Source organism: Bos grunniens, chromosome 26, assembly GCF_055505025.1.
Source record: "Bos grunniens cultivar Pamir isolate PY7600 chromosome 26, Bosgru_T2T1.0, whole genome shotgun sequence".
In the NCBI taxonomy this organism is placed as follows: Eukaryota; Metazoa; Chordata; class Mammalia; order Artiodactyla; family Bovidae; genus Bos; species Bos grunniens.
Window position 1 is genome coordinate 37,095,711 of NC_141190.1, and position 21,081 is coordinate 37,116,791.

Sequence of the window (21,081 nt, forward strand, 5' to 3'; positions counted from 1 at the left end):
AAATTTATAAACACTTTTAGGAAAAGAAACAGAAATTAAAAATCTTTAACAAGCATTAATGATATATCCAGAAAAGACCAAAACTCTAATTCAAAAAGATCCATGCACCCCAGTGTTCACAGCAGTACTACGTACAATAGTTAAGGAAGCAACCTTAAGTGTCCATCAACAGATGAATGGATATAGAAGACATGTGATATATATATACATATAAGCTATGACAAACCTAGACAGCATATCAAAGAGCAAAGACATTAGTTTGCCAACAAAGGTCTGTCTAGTCAAAGCTATGGTTTTTCCAGTAGTCATGTATGGATGTGTGAGTGGGACCATAAAGAAAACTCAGCGCTGAAGAATTGATGCTTTTGAACTGCGGTGTTGGAGACTCTTGAGACTCCCTTGGACTGCAAGGAGATCAAACCAGTCCATTCTAAAGGAAATCAGTCCTGAATATTCATTGGAAGGACTGATGCTGATGCTGAAGTTCCAAAACTTTGGCCACCTGATGCAAAGAACTGACTCATTGGAAAAGACCCTGATGCTGGGCAAGACCGAAGGCAGGAGGAGAAGGTGATGACAGAGGATGAAACGGTTGGATGGCATCACCAACTCGACAGACGTGAGTCTGAGCAAGCTCCAGGAGTTGGTGTTGGACAGGAAGCCTGGGTGCTGCAGTCCATGGGGTTGCAAGGAGTCAGACACGACTAAGGGACTGAACTGATATATATATGACCGTGTGAATATAGCACTTTACATTTTAATTCTACCATGTCAGATAAACATGGGATATTCTTTGTGGGGGGTGGTTCATACCTCTGGATGTAAGGGAATATTACTCACCCATAAAAAAGAGACAGTGCCACTGCAGCAGTATGGACGGACCTAGAGACTACCATAGTCAGTCAGTCAGACAGAGAGAAATACATCACTTATACGTGGAATCTGGGCTTCCCAGGTGCCACTGGTGGTAAAGAGCCTGCCTGCCAATGCAGGAGACATAAGAGACACATGTTTGATCCCTGGGTCAGGAAAATCCCCTGGAGGAGGGTATGGCAATCCACTCTAGTATTCTTGCCTGGAGAATCCCATGGACAGAGGAGGCTGGCAAGCTACAGTCCATAAGGTCGCAAAGAGTCAGACACAACTGAAGTTACTCAACAAACACACACACAATCTAAAAAATAATACAAAAAACTGATTTATTTACAAAATAGAAACAGACAGACATAGAAAACAAACAACTATGGTTACCAAAATAAGAGAGGGAGGGAGGTAAATTAGCAGTTTGGGATTAGACAGATACATATCATGGGTTCCCTGGCAGCTCAACTGGAAAAGAATCTGCCTGCAATGCGGGAGACATGGGTTCAATCCCTGGGTTGGGAAGATCCCCTAGAGGGCATCAACTACAGTATTCTTGCCTGGGAAATCCTCATGGACAAAGGAGTCTGGTGGGCTACAATCCATGGGATTGCAAAGAGTCAGACACAACTGAGCAACTAGGCACAGCACAGCATATATAAAATAGATAAACAACAAGGATTTACTGTTCAGCACAGGGAATTATGGGCTTCCCTGATAGCTCAGTGGTAAAGGAATTTGCCTGCAATGCAGGAGACACAGGCGATGTGAGTTCAATCCCTACGTCAGGAAGAATCCTCTGGAGAAGGAAATGACAACCCACTCCAATATTCTTGCCTGAGAAATCCCATGGACTGAGAAGCCTGGCAGGCTACAGTCCATAAGGTCACAAAGATTCAGACATGACTTAGCAACCAAACCACTTCAGCAACTAAACCACAACAATCACAACTGGGAATTACATTCAATATCTTGTAATAATCTATACTGGGAAAGAATACACATAGAGAGAATAACGGAATCACTCTGCTCTGTACATGAAATTAACATAATATTATAAATCAACTATAGTTCAATAAAAAAAGAAAACATATTTTTCAAAAGAAAAAAAAATACGAAGAAAAAAAGGCATTAGTGGCCACAGAGTATTTATAACCACTCACCAGCATGATACTTGTACCATTTGTATCTGGCCAATTTTCTCAGACCTTCTAAGATAATGAGTCACCTTCCTGCTTATTATCTCCTCAGTAACAGACCAATTTAACATCCTTGAGTTAAAATGTATTCATTCTTTAAGAGAATATTTGTGCCTCTTCTCAAGCAGGTATTTTTCTGGCAGAGTAAAAACCCCACTCATGCACAGGACAGATTCCTGAAACTGGGTCATTTCAACTACCCAGAACCCTGGGGAATATAGGAAGGGGTCGCTACCTGGAGACAAACTCCTCCTCAATGTCCTATGCCCTCTGTCACTCAAGAAGAAACTGTCCTTGTATCCTTAGAATTCTGAATAGAAGAAGGGATAGCAAATTAAAATTAAAACTAAAATCATGGCATATGGCCCCATCACTTCATGGCAAATAGATGGGAAAACCATGGAAACAATGACAGACTTTCTTTTCTTGGGCTCCAAAATCACTGCAGATCCAATATTCACTGGAAGGACTGATGCTGACACTGAAGCTCCAATATTTTGGCCACCTGATGTGAAAACTGACTCACTGGAAAATGAGTGGAATGTTAGGTTTTTTAAAAATTCATTAATACCTTCAGGGCCAGTTTAGACATGTCCACTGACTCAGTGATACTATCCAACCATCTCATCCTCTGTCATCCCCTTCTCCTCCCACTTTCAATCTTTCCCAACATCAGACACATTCATTATGAACACAGAATTTCACAAAATAGGAAGTATAACACACTTTAGGAAGGTTTTCATCAAAAACGTCTAAAACTTTAAAAAGTGATTTTAGCTGTTAGAATGATAATTAAAATTTTAGTTGTGTGAGAATACTATTATACTACATATAATACGACACAACTTTATATTTTAATTCTACCATGTCAGATAAACATATCTGGGATATGTTTTTGGGGATTTCATACCTTTGGATATTTTTACTTTCAAATGTCAGTGGCTAAAAATTATGATGCCACTGACAATTTGGAAAAACCAAATTAAAATAATGAGATCTTCTAACAGACTGGCAAAAACCGAAAAAGTCTGGTACCAGGAGTCGGAAACGCTCACATACTACAGGTGGAAATGTCAACTGGCGTATCTACTTTAGAAACAAACTAGCAAAATTGGAATTGCAAGGACTTCCCTCGTGGTTCAGTGGTTAAGACTCTACGCTTCCAATGCAATGGGCATGGGTTTGATCCCTGGTCAGGGAAATAAGATCCCACAGGCCTTACAGCAAGAAAAAATATTGGAATTGCATATACCCTATGACTCAGCAATTATACTTCTAGATTCTATCACTAGAATCTCATTACTATGTGTACAAGATGACCTATATAAACATGTTCTGCATTTATAACAATACACTATGGTATATCCATATAATGCACTATAAATAAAGATGAATGAACTAATGTTTTATGTATCAATGTTTTATAATGTTTTACATCTATCAATATATATAAACCAGATTCTCAAAAATCATAATGCTGAGTAAAGGAGTTATAGGATATATATATCAAATGATACCTTAAACACACAAAAGTACTTCATATTTACACTGCATGTGTATATTTCCTGATACATATGGTATATATATAAAGACATGGAACAGAAGGATACAGATAAAATATATGAGAGTAGTTGCCTCTTAAAAGCCAGAGAGGGGAAGGGTCTAGGGTTGGGTGACACTGGGGACCTTCAATTTTACTTTTAAATTTGAAAAAGTAAGCTAATTCTGTGACATGTATATGTGTCATATTATTCTCTGCCATTTTCTATGCGTTTAAAGTATTTTTAAAATAAAAAAATTAAGCTATTGTTCAGTTTTGGCCATTAGTCTATCAAGAACTGAAACTTTTTAAAAGTTTTAGTTTTAAAAACCTCTGTCTATTTGGGTAAACCCATTCTGGCTAGCATACACAGAACGAGTACACGGTGCTAAACTAGCAAAGCTATTTACTTAAATCCTGACTCAGACCCTCCATAAGAGGGATCACGCAGGACCATTTTCTAAAGGAAAAGGAATATCCTTTCAATAAGCTTTCTGGTGGGAATTTAACTTCTGCTAAAAAAAAAAAAAAAGAGTAATTCTAATACAGTTTCTAGTCCCAACTTAATGTGTAAACCGAATTTATTGTCTTTTGGTATTTCAAGTTCCAAGTGCTGGACTCCTGGATTCTCAGCTAAGTTTATGAGATCCTTTCCCCACCAGATAGTGTAACACCTAGCTTTAGGAGCATGCTGGCCAGCTGACTCGGGAATGCTCCTCTCGTTTTCATGAATGTGGCACCTGTTTGCTTTGTACTTCCCCACCAGTCTGCCAATCTGCCCACCCATGCCCAAGCTCTCCTCTCCTAAGGCCCAGGGAGACATGCTCTGGTTAATAACAGGACTCAGCAATCAGAGTCTTATCCCTGCATTCAAGTAAGGCATTTCTACAGTCCACCTATATGCTTTCACACTAACTCTACAGTCATCACCAGCGGCTTCAAAGCGGTCTCCCAACACACCAGCTGTGTTCTATCAGAGGTCTTCATGTTGCTTTCTATTTTCTGCAACCATATTATGCTAGAACTGGCAGCCACAGAATTTACCATCTGCTATGGATACTGAAAGGGGTTGCGGGGGTGGTGGCAGGGGGGAGATTTACACATGCTACAAAAGCAACTTATTTATTCCAAACCAGAGCTGAGCAAAATATGGAGGATACATCCGTTTACTAAGCAGAAATCCAAATATCTACTTTTTTCATCATTTTAGGTGAACCCAGAAATATATCTTGTAATCTTTATCTCATTCCACCAACAGAAAGAAATGAGCAAAGATTCTGGAAGGATGTTACCTCTTTATGTCCCACAGAAGCCCCTCACCCATCCCACCCCGTCCTCTCTCCAGCTTGCGCAGCTGCACCAATTGCAGAAACTGCTTCTTTTTGTGTGAGAATTGCTCGTGAAGACTCTCCAATAGCAACAGATGTTCTTGGGCCCACATCACTTAATGATGATGCTCAACGATTCTCTGCAGCTCAAGGCTGGGGGAGAACCCAGCAGCACCAGTGCTGGCTGGCTGAAGCAAGCTGGGTAACATTACATCTATTCTAGAGTCTCTATTCTGGCTCTTCATGAAGTGGCGAATTGGCCGGTGGTTAGCCTTGCTGGTTTTGAAAGCTCTTAATATTAGAAGCCCTAGCTGTTTTCCAGAACTCTTCCTTGAGGCTCATCCAGGCAGCTCGGATGAGCTTACCTGGTAAGCTTACCTGGCTTCGGAAACTACACCAGCATTTCAAACCACTGACTGGAAGGCTGACTTATAGAGGAAAGTCTTTCCAGGGTGAACTGGCGCTCCCTTCTCCCCTACCAAAATGGGCAGCTCTGTTCTTTCTGCCTCACATATCATCCAACTCCAGTTTATACTAAGATGTCTGCCCACTGGGGCTCAGCAGAAGTATAGATAACTGATTCAGACACTAAGATATCTTTATATTTTGCTGTGTATGTTTTATGCAAGAAAACCTCTGGTGTTCTGAACTGTGTCTAACTTCCACTAACACAAACATTAATTTTTATCTCCATGATGCACAGATTTAACCAAGGGTTGTGAGCCTGTAGAAACACCAATTTGGAGCCCAAGAAGTGCACATGTGCACTGCCTACACAGAACAGAGCAGACGATCTGGACAAACACTACTACCTTACAGTTGACTGAATTAGACGTCTAAGCAGGTATCTACTGTCACCACTGAAAGCCTTTATTTCCTTCCTCCAAGTACTGAACAAATTATTCATACAGGCACTGTGTTAAGCAGGAAAAAAATACAGTGAGAAACATATCAGGCAAAGTGCTCTCATAAAACTTATGCTCAACCAAGAAAGATCAACAATCAAACAAGCAATTTATAACAACACTTGCTATAATTAGAGAAATACTGCACTAGAGGAACACCCAGCAGAGGCTACAACATTGAGTCTGAAGAGGTCTCAACCCTACACCATTTTTTACTTATTTTTCTTGAACTTCATCCCTTTTTTGTCCAGTTACAATATTTACAAGTTTAAACAGGCAGAGCATTCGAATTGTGCATATCTACCTGTGTTAGTATCTTTGGTGATGCAGTCAAAAACCATCAAATCATTTTTAATAAAAATCAACAATTCTATTGTTCTACCTCTGTAAGTCTGGCTAGAACTCAGCTGAGCTTATCTTTAAAGAACACAGTAAATTAAATCATTCCCACTAGGACGGAATTCTTTTCACTCTCTTTCTCTTGTGCTGGTGTTCTTTCTTCAATTCAAAGTTCTTTCCCTCCAATTTTCACAGGCAATAAAGTAGTAGCTGCCCCCTAAAGCTGTCTTACAGCATTCTCCAAATTCTAGGTATTGTGTGTTAGATGGAAACACATGTCATCAGAACAGAGATCCTTGCTCTTTGTTTCTGGATAGATTGCTGTTAATAAGAGACTCATTTTCACTTTCAAACTGCTAAGTAATTACTTTTTCTCTGGCACAACCACTTGCCACTCTGTTCTAAAGAAACTGCATGTATGTGAATGTATTATGCATGAACAGTTAGCATAATGGGTGCATATCTTGCTCTTTAGAGTGGCTTCTTTATTGATTTCTTAAAAATAAAATACTTTGGGACCTTCACCTCTGAAATTTACACAAGATGAAGAAATTTTTACAATAGACAACTGAGCCAAGATGCAAACAGTATCATCTATCTTGCTTCTTGAAACCTAAGTCTTGGAAAGTGTCTGTCTCATTCTCTTTTCATTCATTGTTCCTGGCAAGCTGACAGAACCGCCTGATGCAGGGTTACAGTAGCTCACCCAAACGACTTCTAATCAGCCACTTAAACATTTATTCATTTCAAAACTCGATCTCAGAACATAGTATTAAACATAAATACTTACTGTTCAAAGGCAGACATTCTTCTATTCTACAGATTTCTTTCTTTTTATGCACACTCCACACACACCCCCACCACCCTGAGAAATGTGAAAGCTATTCCATTAAAAGCTCAAAGAAGCTTTGCCCCCACCCCCCGCCACCTCCATATATAGGAAAAAACCACAAAGGACTATGACAAAGATTCTGAATGAGTCATAAAGGATGCCCTTCAATTGTAGAAGCATGACTAACACATTTAAATATGATAACTGCTTCACGAGCAGAGTGAAACTTCATTTGGTTGACTTTAAAATATATATATATCTATTTTTCTTTTACCCCCAAAATAATTTGAAAGGGTTATTGAAATCAATGTGATAGGCCTTCCCAGTTTCTAACAAATAGTGCAAAGTAACCTTTCCATCATCTCCACCTTTAATGATGTCTTTAAAAAAAAAAAACACTAATCCAACGCATACAACTTACCTGTGCCCTATATAAGATTTTGATAATGAATTTTGGTTGATAAGATGTGATAAGTACATAAGAAATAGGTGTTTCATTACAAAGAAGCAACAATCTTGCTTGTGAGAGGGAGAAGACTTTGAAAAAAACAATTTAAGTGATATTTAAGCCAAGCATTAAAAGATAATAAGGGTTTGTTGCTTGGAATTGGGTAGGAATCTTGTCTCTTTTTCCCATCCTACCCCAAATTCTAAGCGTTCATGGATATGAACGCTTTGCGTCATGAACGTTCATGGATGTGCGTTCATGTTCTAAGCACAATTCATCACAGTCATTTGTCAACTTGCCTGTACCCCTCATTAGAGTGGTTTTATACTTAAGAGTGGGATATTCGCACATTTTTCTTTACGTCCCCGTGCTCAAAAGGCATTCAGCAAAAAACTTTCCTTTCAATACAAGGTTTCCTCATCAACTCAGATCCTGATTCCATCCTCAAAAAAGTTGATAAAAACCACAAAATGATTGTGTTACACTGTTCTTAAGAAGGGAGAACTGCAAAGGGAAAGACCGTTAAGACACTGGCCCACCCTCCCAAATCTCCTACTCTGATCCTTGCACTTCACTGTGTCAGAATCTACACACACGCACGCACAGACGGGTACACATGTGCAGACACACACAGAAACACACACATGTGAGAATTTTTCTAATGTAAGATTGATTTGACATTTAACTTGCAGTTTTCAAATACAAACCAATATATGGTGAAGAAGAACGATCCAGAAAAGTATTGAATCTGATCATTTCTGGTGGAAAATTTCTGAGCTTACAATAAAAAATAAAGAATAAAACCAAGACTTTTGTGGGAAAAGTCAATTAGCTCCCCTAAGTTTACCTGCTTCAAAATGAGTATTTGGAGTCAGGATACCTATGTCTGAATCTAGACTCTGTTAAGCCCTGAAAAGGAGGTTGTGAAAGTGCTACTCGCTCAGTAATGTCTGACTCTTTGTGACCCCATGGACTGTAGCCCTCTGTCCATGGGATTCTCCCGGGCAAGAATACTGGAGTAGGTTGCCATTCCCTTCTCCAGGGAATCTTCCCGACCCAAGGACCGAATCTGTGTCTCCTGCATTGCAGGTAGATTCTTTACCTTCCACACCACCAGGGAAGCCATGCTGAGCCCTGAGGTCCTGATTTCTGTGAAACAAAGCTGGCACAGGGTTGTTGGGCACATCAGATAAGGAAGATAAGGGGATGTACATGACCTGCAGTAGCTTCTTAAAAAAACACTCTCTTCAGCAACTGCCTGTTCTGAGGAAATTCACATCCCACCACCTGTCTCAACAGAGGAGATTCCAAACAGGATATAAAGAGATCTACCCAAAGGAATCACACCCAGGGTCTCTTCCCACCGATAAGGTTCGTGACCAGACAACACAGATGGTTAAACTTAATGTGGACACAAGGAAGGAAAAAATTTGCTGTTTACTTTTCTATTCCCTTCCATGTCTGCAAAATTTGCCCACACTGAATTAACTATGGCAAAAGGAGTCTTACTTTAGACTCCTATCCTTGACAAATTTAACTGAACTTGTTTGGGGTCACCAAGTAATAGCTATGAATATCTGCTGATGTGGACTGCACAAAGCTCACACAGCCAGGCAGAAGAAAGTGCTTTGCCAGAGAAAATGGTGCTCTCCATTTACCACCTCCAGAACTAAAGCTGCTTTTACTCATTCTGTGCTGTATAAAAAGGCTTTTATTATAGGCTTCCCTCCTTTGTCATACAGCCCCCTTTGGGGGACAAATCTGCAGTAATAAGCCTGCTAGTCTTTTAACACAAGATAAACAAGAGTGTGGTAAACTTAAAGCCATCCTATTTTGTTTTACCCGACCACACAGCATTCCATATTGCTTTCATGTCTTTTCTTCCCATTTCTGTTAATAGTTATTTTTAAAGAATGAGTATAGGAGCAGGTCAATAGAGATGTTACAAAACTTTCTGGACATACTCTGTGTAGAGAAACATGTAAACAGGTAAAAGGCCAAGTTAATTTTTAATCCTTCTTTTGCCAAATGCATTTACCTGCTGTTCACTTGTATTACAGATGGTTCACTTAAAAACTCACTGCAGAAAGTGGCTCGCAGTTAAACAACCTTCATCATCACTAATAACAGATGTTTATAGAATGTCTACTATTTTTAGGGCAATGCTAGGTGTACAAATAAGCAAGGATTAAAGAAGGATAAGAAAAAATACAAAAAAAATTTGTTCCTCTTATGTTATTCATGTTCTCCTAGATCCTTCTTTCTCTGTCATATGGAGACATGTTTACTTTCCCTAGTACTATTTTCTATGTAAATCAAAGAGTTCTCCTGAATTAACTCTTCCTATTTGATTTGCTCTTTCACTCTTGAACCAGAAACATCTATGGAGGAGACTCAATTGCTAAGTCTTGGCTCTTTCTCCCCGAGCTGGAATATGGTTGGGTATCTTAAGGAACGAGGCTCAAGCTATCTGGCTTAAGCATCACCCATCGGCTTTGCTTGAAATTATGGGGCATCAGGGACCCAGGATCTAAGTACACATTCCCCACCTGTTGGCAGACTTGGGACATTTGTGGTTTTGTTGTCTAATAATTGAGAACCAGAAAACCTGTCAAACTTTCTTCTGTGACCTTCTTACCATATTAGATGCATGTACCAGCCGTCTTCTATCACAAATATTCTCATTACCCACCCACCATTTCCTGTACTGCCTAGTAAAAGGAAGGGAAGATACTTAAAATTTTATAGAACACCAAAGGTTTATTTACAAATGAGCAAAGGGGCAAGAAATCTGAGTGAAAAATAACGATCTAAAAATCCATCATATTGGGCTTTGAACTAGAGTACTTACCATTAATACTACCACACCAACATCTATACAGGTGGCAAATTAATATGAGTAAAAAGTTAAATGTTAAGAGCTTAATATTAAAAGTCGATTCTTAAGAGCTCAATAAATACCCCCCAAATATGCCACAATTTATTATTTTACCCCTCCAAAATATTTAGCTGTCTGCCAATTTTCATTACATCTCTTACTCTGAAATTTTCAAGACAAGGTTGAATAATTTGCAGCAATGATGAGCACCTTCTTTAATAACCACAAAGAACCTGTTTTATTAATTTTCCACCTTGGATGTTATGCTTTGAAATATTTGGTCTATCAAACAAATGTCTAAAAATAGAAATTTTAAATTTCTAAAATAAACTTCATTTATATCTAAATAACAATAATGGACAGCTCTCTGTCTCTCTCCTCCTTTTCATTCTCTACTTAGTCCCTGTACTTCTTAAAACTTAGCTTTCCCTTCTATTTGTCCCTTCCCTAAACTTATAAAGAAAAGAAGACATATGTTAAAAAAACACTCATGAATCTTAAATGGGTATGTTCAGAGACATAAACGTAAGTAGAATTCAATTATTTAACAATTAAAAAATAAAACTGCCAGAGCCTAGGAAAATATTCACCGGCTCCACCATCTTCACATTGGGTGTTTTTCAATTTCCAAAATATTATTCACATATTTAGAGGAAGCAAACGTACAAAGGGTTTATGGAGACATTTGAGCTAAACGCCAATGGACTGATTCCAAAGAGTGCCCTCCAGATCTAAGATGCTTAAACCCCAAAGGTAAATGTCTCAGGCCTTCAATGCCATCACTAGAATCACAATCTGACTGTTGGAAAAAGTACACTTCTTGGGGGCCTGAGTTCCTTGGCCTGGTGCCTTGCTGCACATTTAGCCGCGTAGTTAATCTCCCAGAGCAGCGCCCACTGTGGCATGCCTGCTATTCTTTACCATCTGGAGCCTGGAGTTGATATTAGCCTGAACCACACATGCAGGAGAAAAGAAATTTTAAAAAAACAACTCTCATTCGCATTTAACTGAAATTGGTGGCAGAACAATGCACCATGCTGTCTAGGCTTTTTACACATGTAAGAGAGGAAAGAAAGAGTAAAATACAAACCTTCTCCTTTGTCTTCTGGTTCTCTGCTCTAAGGTCTTCATATTCACCTATCGCTAAAAGAAAAACAGGAAAGAAATGTCACAATGCTATCAAAAGTTTACTGTGGGAAAACCTGGGAACCCAACTACTGTCTATTAACAGATTGGGGGTGGGGTGGAGAAGAGACTACAGAAGATGGGCTCCCGCTTTAAAGAAAAAGGAAGATAAAGAGACCAGAGCAGATGTGAGTCCCCTGAGCCAAATTTCAGTTCTCCTAGGTCATTAGGAAGACTTATGAGCCATAAATGCCGATGACAAGCCACTTCTCATCTCTGATGTTCAGCAATTCTGAAAGGAGACAGGTGGGTGTTCCCCGAAGTTCCTTCCAGCATGATCAGGCTGCGGTACTGTAATCAGAGGTGTATTTTTGAAAACTGGCCTCCAGAAAATGAACTCAGTGTCACATATCTGCTCTACCCACAGACGAAAGTTTATGCTATGAGCATTCAGCTAAGAACAACTATTTTCAGGCACTGCAAGATCATCAACCACTAAGCTATGACCAGATCCTAGCCAGATTCATTTCTCTAAGTTGCAAGAATATGGGAGTTGTTTGCAAATATATCCAACTATGTGAGGAAAGTAGCAGTTTTCTACTTAAAATCCTCTACTGCCAGAAAAATGATCATAACCCCCGCATTCAACTTTTAGCCAAAGCACCATTTTTAGATATCCTCACAGTTGAGAATGTGATGTTCAGAGTTTATGGTGGGAAGAAAGAGAATGATCTAGGATTAATGATGGAGCAGAATGTCTAAGGTGGGCCCAGGAGAATTGCTGTCTACTCCCAGACCAGCACCATTTTGACCGGTATGAGAGAGCCAGGCAATAACCAAGCTTGGATTTTTATAATTTGACATTTAAAAAATTTAATTGGTATTTATCTTCAAAAGCTCAGTTTTGGTCTTCCTGGTGGCTGAGTGGTAAAGAATCTGTCTGCCAATGCAGGGGACACAGGTTCAATCCCTGGTCCTGGAGGATCCCACGTGCCATGGAGCAACAAAGCCCGTGAGCCACAACTACTGAGCCTGCGCTCTACAGCCTGGGATCCGCAACTACTGAAGCCCATGTGTCCAGAGCCTGTGCTCTGCAAAGAGAAGCCACTGCAATGAGAAGCCAATGCATGGCAACTAGAGAACAGCCCCAGCTCCCTGCAGCTAGAAGAAAAGCCCACACAGCAATGAAGATCCAGCACAGCCAAAAATAAATAAAAGTAATTAATTAATTAAAAAGTTCAGCTTTTCTTAAAAAAAAAAAAAAAGACAAAGCTCTCTATATCTATGAAGAACCTGAAGGCAGAAATAAAAAAATCTGAAACCTGTAGTTTTAAGGACATTCCAAATAATCTGGTCATTAATGCTAGAGTGTATGATTCTAACCACTGGAGCAGACACCCGAAAAACAATTCATATAGTAAAGTACATGCTGTTTCTTTCAACAGCAATCTGAAGGGTAGTTACTATGATGTCAGGACTGAAATCTTAAAATCCAATTCAAATAAACAAATATTTATGGGATTATATCATCAATGCCCAGAAGTATTAGCAACACTTCATCTAAATATGAACTAACAGACAATTTTTATCACAGCCACACCCAAAAAGAATCTTCGAAAATTAGCCCATAGATAGCTTAATGCATACATGTAAAGATGTACCCCTTTTAAAAACAGTTTCAACAGAAAAGATTTGATTAATCACAGACTGAAGCTCACCAGCTCCTTACCAGCCACCATCATACAAACCAAACCAATGAGTATGAACTAAATTGTCCTCGGGTCTGAAAATTCAATAAAATGTCCTGTCCCTCCTTTTTTAACAAAAAGAAACAAGAACTAAGAGATTCTAAGACTAAGAACTAAGATTCTAAGAACTAAGAGATTCTATCCACTTACATCACTGGGTAGTCTATGGTCATGGTCTCAAATCTTATTACTACTTCTAATATTGTTTCAAAAAAGAAGTAAATATTTTAGTGAGAGACTTTGCTTCAGTTTACTTAACATTCAAAAGTATTCTTAGATAAAGTTGAAAAATCAAAACTGGTTTACCGCTCTATTCTTGATGACCTACATTACAGATATACAAAAAAAGCAATAAAGGATTATAAAACCATGATCTCACATTGACCTTAAGAAATTTTTTTTCCTGTTTAAAACATTAGATAACGGCTTTGAAGGCCTTTTCAAAAAAACTGGTAACTGTTCTTCCATTCCACTGCCAATAGAGTCCAGACTCCCAGTTACTGGGTCTTTATGAAAAGCATTAATTATGAACCCTTCACCTATCATATCTTAATGGAAACCACAGAAAATATGTTTTCCAAGACTGAATACAATTAAAAAAAAGAAACCAGGTACCTGCCCAGGGGTAGAAAAAGTATGGGAAGAATTCAACCATTTAGTAGTGGGAAGGGGCACCTGGGGAATAGGACATAGAAACATTTACTCATATACTTCTATTTCTTTGAAATTAAAAAACCAAGCTCACTGCCTTACCAACAGTCACATATACATACATCATAGTGAATACATATGTAACCCCATTTTTAGCAAAACTTGCAAACACTAAACTTGTAGTGACCTATGTTATTCAGCTACTTCTTTTTTGGCAATGCCAAAGTGTCACAGAGTAAGCCTTATCATTTCATACCTGGCTCACAGTTTCAAAAACTTTTACCATGAATTGCACAACTCAAGTGATTTGATGAGAGAAATCTTCCAAATGCTGAATTAATCAACAAAAAAGAAGAAATTATTTGACCAACTCTTTCACGGGAAAGATACCTGCAGCTTGGGAAGACGTCATCCCTTAAAGTATATTTCACTGTAAAGTCACATCACAGCAATTTAAAAGTGCAGCCCAAGCATTTCACTTATCCACGGGCATTGGGCAAATTGGTTATTCTGAGTCTCAGATTCCTCATCTGGAATATAGGAATAACACTTGTACATCTCTCACAGTACTGTTATTAAGAGTAGGTTGACTAATATGTAAGATACAAGGACACTTAGGCATAGTAAATGTTCAACTGTTGCGACTTCCCTGGAGGTCTAGTAGCTAAGACTCCATGCTCCCAAGGCAGGAGGTCCAGGTTTGATCCCTGCTCAGGGAACTAGATTCCACGTGCCACAACTGAGCATTCACATGCCTTAACTAAAGGACCCCATTTGTCACAAGTAAGATCAAAGATCCTGAGTTTTTGTTAAAATGATTACTATTACATCAAGGTATGTCAATCCTTACACAAGGTATGAGATCAGGCTGCTCCCTAACACCCTTCAGTCTCAGGCTAACTTCTGTCATACGTGGCCTGAAAGATGGCAAAAATCTCTGAAATGCTAAGTACTATTACCCTCCACCAAATAAAAGGAGAAGAGAGCGGGGCTAAAGATCAATTGTAGTTTGTGTAGTAAAAAGCAGAAGGTGCCAAAGAAGTGTAGGCATGTCTGAAGCTGTACTTTTCAATCCTGGCTGCACGTTAGAATCACCTGAGGCACTTTTAAATCCCACAGCTGCCTAATTCCCTCTCCACTCCCCCCTAACCCAAGATTCTGATTTAACTAGGTGGACCTTGGACAGCCATATTTTTTTATGAGAAGTAAGCACCCCAGGTGATTTTAATGTGCAGCCAAAGAAGAGACTCACTACATAGGAGAACGGAATGGAAGAAAAAGGAAGATGTGGAGAAAACAAGGAGAATATCAGGCAAAGCACGTGTTTCAAGAATCATGCTGGTTTTCTATTTTCTAACCCCCTAAAGCCAAGAAAGGGAATTTTCTTTCCAAGCTGCAGACCATGCCATAGCCATCCCAGGAAGCAGCTGAGGAGACTTAGTTGTTTGAGAAACACGACAACTAAAGTCATAATTACAGGCCAATAACACCTCTGGCTAGGATGAACAACAATCAGTTGGCCTGGACCTTTTCCAGTTCTAGCATTTTAGAGTCCAGTGCGCCTCTCAGTCCCAGGAAGCTTAACCACCCCATCCTGGCCTTAGCTCCAGATCAGTATTTCCAACCACTACAAAAGACCTGCACTGTCAAATCTGGTAGCCACTGGCCACATGTGGCTACTTACATTTAAGTTAACTAAAATAAAATTTTAAATTCAGCTCTCCAGCTGCTCAATAGGTACACGTGGCTAGTGGCTACCACTGTGGACAGTGAACACAGAACACTTCCATCCCAGCTGGAAGTTCTACTGGACAGTATTTCTGGACATCTCTGCCCAGATACCTTACAAGCACCTCAAACGCAACATGTTAGAAAGGGAACTTATCAATTAAATTTTGCCCAACCACCCTACTTCCTGTATGCATGACCATCATCTACCTAGTTCTAAAGCTAGTATCGCAGCATCAAGGGAATCATCGCCTTGATTCCCCACCTCCCCCTCACCACCAAAGGATCTTCACACTACTCAGATCTCAAAATGTCTCTCCAATCTGCCCTTCCTCTGTAGTCAGTGCTTCTTTCGAACTGTGCTGCTGGAGAAGACTCTTGAAGAGTCCCTTCGACAGCAAGGAGATCAAACAAGTCAATCCTAAAGGAAATCAGCCCTGAATATTCATTGGAAGAACTGATGCTGAAGCTGCTCCAATATTTTGGCCACCTGATGTGAAGAGCCTATGCACTGGAAAGGACCCTGCTGCTGGGAAAGACTGAAGGCAGGAGAAGGGGATGGCAGAGGATGAGATGGTTGGATGGCATCACCAACTCAACGGACATGAGCTTGAGCAAACTTTAGGAGATGGGAAAGGGCAGGGAAGCCTGGTGTGCTGCAGACCATGGGGTCACAATGAGTCAGACACGACTTAGTGACTGACAACAACTCCTCCTCTAGCCTCTAGTTTCCCTGTATACGAAGTTCATTCTTTACAAAATAGATAGCATTATAACAGAGCAATCTGGTTATTTCCTTCTCTTGTTTAAAAGCCACCAAAGATGTTAGCATCACATCTGGGAACCCGACTCCCCTCTCCTCTCTCCATTCAGCGAGAGACCTGAATCTCATTCAGAGACCACAACTCACTCCCATCACCCCCAAAGCTCCAACACTTCCCTAAACCCTCTAAGACCTTTCAGACGCTGGTGTCTTTACAAATATTTCCCCCTCTGTCTATAAGGTCTTCCCTTCCCCATCTTCCGCACATCCTCCTTTTCAATGCAGTTCAACTGTCATTTCTTCTAAGAAACTCTCCCCATATACCATGGGCAAAAATCAGCATTTATAGTGACTTCCCAGGTGGCTCAAATGGTAAAGAATCTGCTTGCAATGCAAGAGACCCAGGTTTGACCCCTGGATTGGAAAGATCCCCTGGAGAAGGGCATACCAATCCACTCCAGTATTCTTGCCTGGAGAATCCCATGGACAGAGGAGCCTGGCAGGCTATAGTTCACAGGGTCGCACAGAGTCAGACACAGCTGAGTGACTAACACTGTAATTTTCACCAGTGTGTACTGTTCACATATCTCTACTGGAGCATCTACATGCAACATTAATAAGTTGTCTGAAAATAAATCTGTTTTCTTGCCTTTTCTCCCACTCAATTGCTGTAAACCTTACACTCAGCTGAATACTAAGCCAGAGTCCATGCCTATAATGAATGAATGGCTGGCTCATATAAATCTATGATGTAGAGCAATTAAGCCAAATATTAACATCCACTTTTTAAATGTGAAGATACAAATGCGTAGATAAGTCAAATCCCATGGCAAGAAATGGTGGAAGCAGAACCAGTGTGCTGATTCACAAAGCCATCCATGTAAAAACACTTCTGAGCATCACTGTGTGTGATGGGCACTGTGCTGGTGTGCTTACTTGCTCAGTTGTGTCCGACTCTTTGTGACCCCATGGACTGTGCCCGCCAGGCTCCTCTGTCCATGGGATTCTCCAGGCAAGAATACTGGAGTGGACTGCCATTTCCTTCTCCAGGGGATCTTTCCAACCCAGGGATCGAAGCCAGGTCTCCCCCATTGAAGGTGGATTCTTTACCATCTGAGCCACCAGGGAAGCCCAAGCACTAGACAAGAAATAATCCTCTGGGGTGAAGACTGTGTCTTTATCCATCCATTGTGCCCTCTTCTAGCACAATGCCTGACATATAGAAGGCACTTGATAAGTGAGTGAGTGAAAGTCACTCAGTTGTGTCCGACTCTTTGCGACCCTATGGACTATACAGTCCATGGAATTCTCCAGGCCAGAATACTGGAGTGGGTAGCCTTTCCCTTCTCCAGGTGATCTTCCCAACCCAGAGATCAAACCTAGGTCTCCCAAATTGCAGGCAGATTCTTTACCAGCTGAGCCACAAGGGAAGCCCAAGAATAGTGGAGTGGGTAGCCTATCCCTTCTCCAGTGGCTTCCCAACCCAGGAATCGAACCAGGGTCTCCTGCACTGCAGGCGGATTCTTCACCACCTGAGCTATCAGGCACTTGATAAACGTGTGCTAAATTCAGGAAGAAGGCAGAATGGACCTAGGTCTTTACATGAACAACTTATGCAAGAGCACATACTTTCCTCCCCAAACTAAAAGGGCCTCTTACCTCATATGTTACAACAAGGTACTTTAGAAAAATGAAGCTTTAAAAAGCCATCAAATATAACCAAAACAAACAAACAAAAAAAAAACACTGCCTCATGAGATCATCTAATACATATTCTCATCTGTTGAGTCTGCATCTCTGAAACCCACGGAGCCTTGAAACATCTCTTACTAATGGGGTATAAGGACATGAGTCATAAGAGATAATGTTCAATTAGGACATTATTCCCTTCTCCACACATCCCAATAGGTCCTGCTCTTAAAGGCAGAATAGAAAGAGAAGTCATTTATACCTCAGTTGTTAATAAAAGCATTAGAAGAGCCAGGGAAAACACTGCTGGAAAGCCTAATCAAACACAAAGGTGAGACATTTCGTATCTGAAAAGAAGTTACGGCAAACCTGAAATTCAATCTTTACCTGATAGAACACACAGTACAGCACTGACGATTTAATGATGCTTAAGACATCATCTCAACAAACTATATTAAGGACTTCAAGTTAACCAAAAGGAAGGAAGGAAACTAGGTAACTTTAAAACACATTTATTAGCCTGGTTTCTGGTCTGGCATTTAAGGAGCTTGTAAGCTGACACTGTGGTTCTCACAACAACAACAAAAGCTGAACAAACAAAATCAACAACTCTTCTTAGATCCATGAGAGAACGGAAGACACTGGGCAAACTGCTACTCTAAAAATCAGAGATACACTCAGGTAGATACAGAGGATCACAACCTAGTGGAGAAGAAGCCAAGGTACAAAATCCCCTCCTGTGCCAAGCCAGGGGAAGAAAAATTAAACTCTTAACTGACAAACTGCTAGAGGTTCAGTTGCAACAAGTTTTGAAAGTTAAAAACTCCAGGTGAGGGGCAGGGTTAGGAAGCCCTGACGCTTTTATGAGTCCTACCTCCAGGAATGCTACCAGGACCTCACAGTCAATACTGAGGAAAATTCCCTACTGGTCTTGGCAGGGGACAAGAAAAGTATCCATGATGAAATACGCCCACAGCCTTCTGTTCTTCTTAACAAGGCCTTCCCTCAAGGGAAATTCTTTTATCAGAGCCTAACAGATTGAAGAGACTGTAATAACCACCTCCAACCCTTTGTAGTCTTGTCTTACTACCAGGGAAAACTAAAACTAGAAGCACTTATGAAAGTCACAGCCTAGGGCGTAGCTCACTGAAACACGGAGACCTATTCTAGGACTCCCCCCTTCCCCTACCTCACCACCGCGTGATTGTTTACAGCCGCTTTATTCATAACTGCCAGAACTCGGAAGCAAACATCATGCTCATCAACAAGTGAATGGAGAGACTGACAATGGTACACCCATACAATGGGGTATTATTCAGGGATAAAGAGAAACAAATGAGCTCTCAAGCACAAAAGACACATAGGAAGCCTACGTGCATATTGCTAAGTGGAAGAAGCCAATCGGAAAATGCAACATTCTGTACAATTTCAAATATACAACAAACGGAAAAAGCAAAACTGACGGAGCGATGGGTGGCTGCCAGGAGTTCCAGGGTAAAGTAAGAGAAATGAACAGGTAGGACAGAGGAAGTTTTTGGAGCAGTGAAATTATTCTGTTTGATAAATGTTATGATGGGTACATGTCATACCTTTGTCTAAACCTGCAGAATGTGCAACATAAAAAATAAACCCTAATGCAAACTAGGACTTTAGTTAATAATAATGTATCAATACTGGCTCATCAAGTCTAAGAACTGTAGTACAGTTTTGTAGTACAATAATCTGTACTACACTAATATGAAATGATAATGATAGAAAAAAGTGGGGGAAGATGAGGGATTATGCGGGAATTCTCCGTACTTTCTGTTCCATCTTTCTACAATCTAAAACTGCTCCCCAAAGTCTTATTTAAAAAAAAAAAAAACAAATACATATACATATATGTGTGTATGTATGTATGTGTATCAGTCTCAGAATCATACCCTGAATTACATCATACAGGATCTGAGATAGAATCAAGTAACTAAAAGGATCCTAATATATTACTGTCCACTATATCATACAAAAATTTCAAAACTCATGATTTAATGTTTATAATACTTAGATAGTTCAATTAAAAAAAATAAATGAAATAAAATGCTTAGCCAGCATGGGAAGAAGAGAAGACCAAAAGCAGTGTTCCTTCCACATTTTAAAGCGAATCTTGGCTGTCTTAGCAGCTCTGAATAAAATCTACAGCACAAGAAAGTTTAAAATACCCAGACTTTTGTGATTTAACAGTTGCACTCCTGAGAATTCTTCCTACAGCTGCACTTACAGCTATATGTGTACAAGGTTGTGGGCATTACTGATTCTAATAAATTTGATTTTATAAACTTTAGATCCATAGCAAAACTGCCCATATAGTAGAGCTCCCGTATACCGTACACTCAGTTTCTCCTGTTATTAACATCTTACATTATTGTGTTACTTTTCTTTCAATTAATGGACGAATACTGACACACTATTATGAACTACAGTCCACACCTTACTTCCTTAGTTCTTACCTAGCGTTCTACTTTTGTTCCAGGAGCATTCAGATGTCACACTATATTTAGTTGTTGTGTCTCCTTAGACACATCTTGCTGTTTGTTCAGTTGCTCAGTCATGTCCGACTCTTTGCAATCCCATGGACTGCAGCACACCAGACTTCCTTGACCCCTCCCAGAGTTTGCTCAAACTCATATCCATCGAGTATCTAGGCTGTGACGAATTTCGCAGACTTTCCTTGTTTTCGATAATTTTGACAGTTTTGAGGAGCACTGATCAGATACTTTGTAGAATGTTCCTTAACATGGGATGTTGTCCTCATTAGACTTGGACTACAAGTTTTTAGGAGAGGATTACAGGTGAAGTGCCATTTTCATCAACTCTTACTAGAGGTACATATATACGATCCTGAGTGCATGCTTAGTCATGTTCAACTCTGTGAGCCCTTGGACTGCAGCCCGCCAGGCTCCTCTGTCCACGGGACTTCCCAGGCAAGAATAGTGGAGTGGACTGCCATTTCCTCCTGCAGGGGTCTTCCTGAACCAGGGATCTAATCTGTGTCTCTTGCGTTTCCTGCA

The 21,081-nt window shown here is 40.1% G+C and overlaps 1 protein-coding gene across 3 annotated transcripts in view; it reads right to left on the bottom strand.

Moving 5' to 3' along the window:
- The window catches only part of SHTN1 (shootin 1), a 120,340-nt gene that overhangs the window by 80,257 nt on the left and 19,002 nt on the right, over positions 1-21,081 (bottom strand). For all 3 annotated transcript variants that reach the window (XM_086377092.1, XM_086377093.1, XM_086377091.1), the window contains exon 2: positions 11,421-11,473. Coding sequence is in view for 2 of the 3 variants with exons in the window: in XM_086377093.1 (XP_086233219.1) it covers positions 11,421-11,473 (53 nt within the window). In the remaining variant the exon portion in view is untranslated. The remainder of the gene's footprint in view (positions 1-11,420; positions 11,474-21,081) is intronic.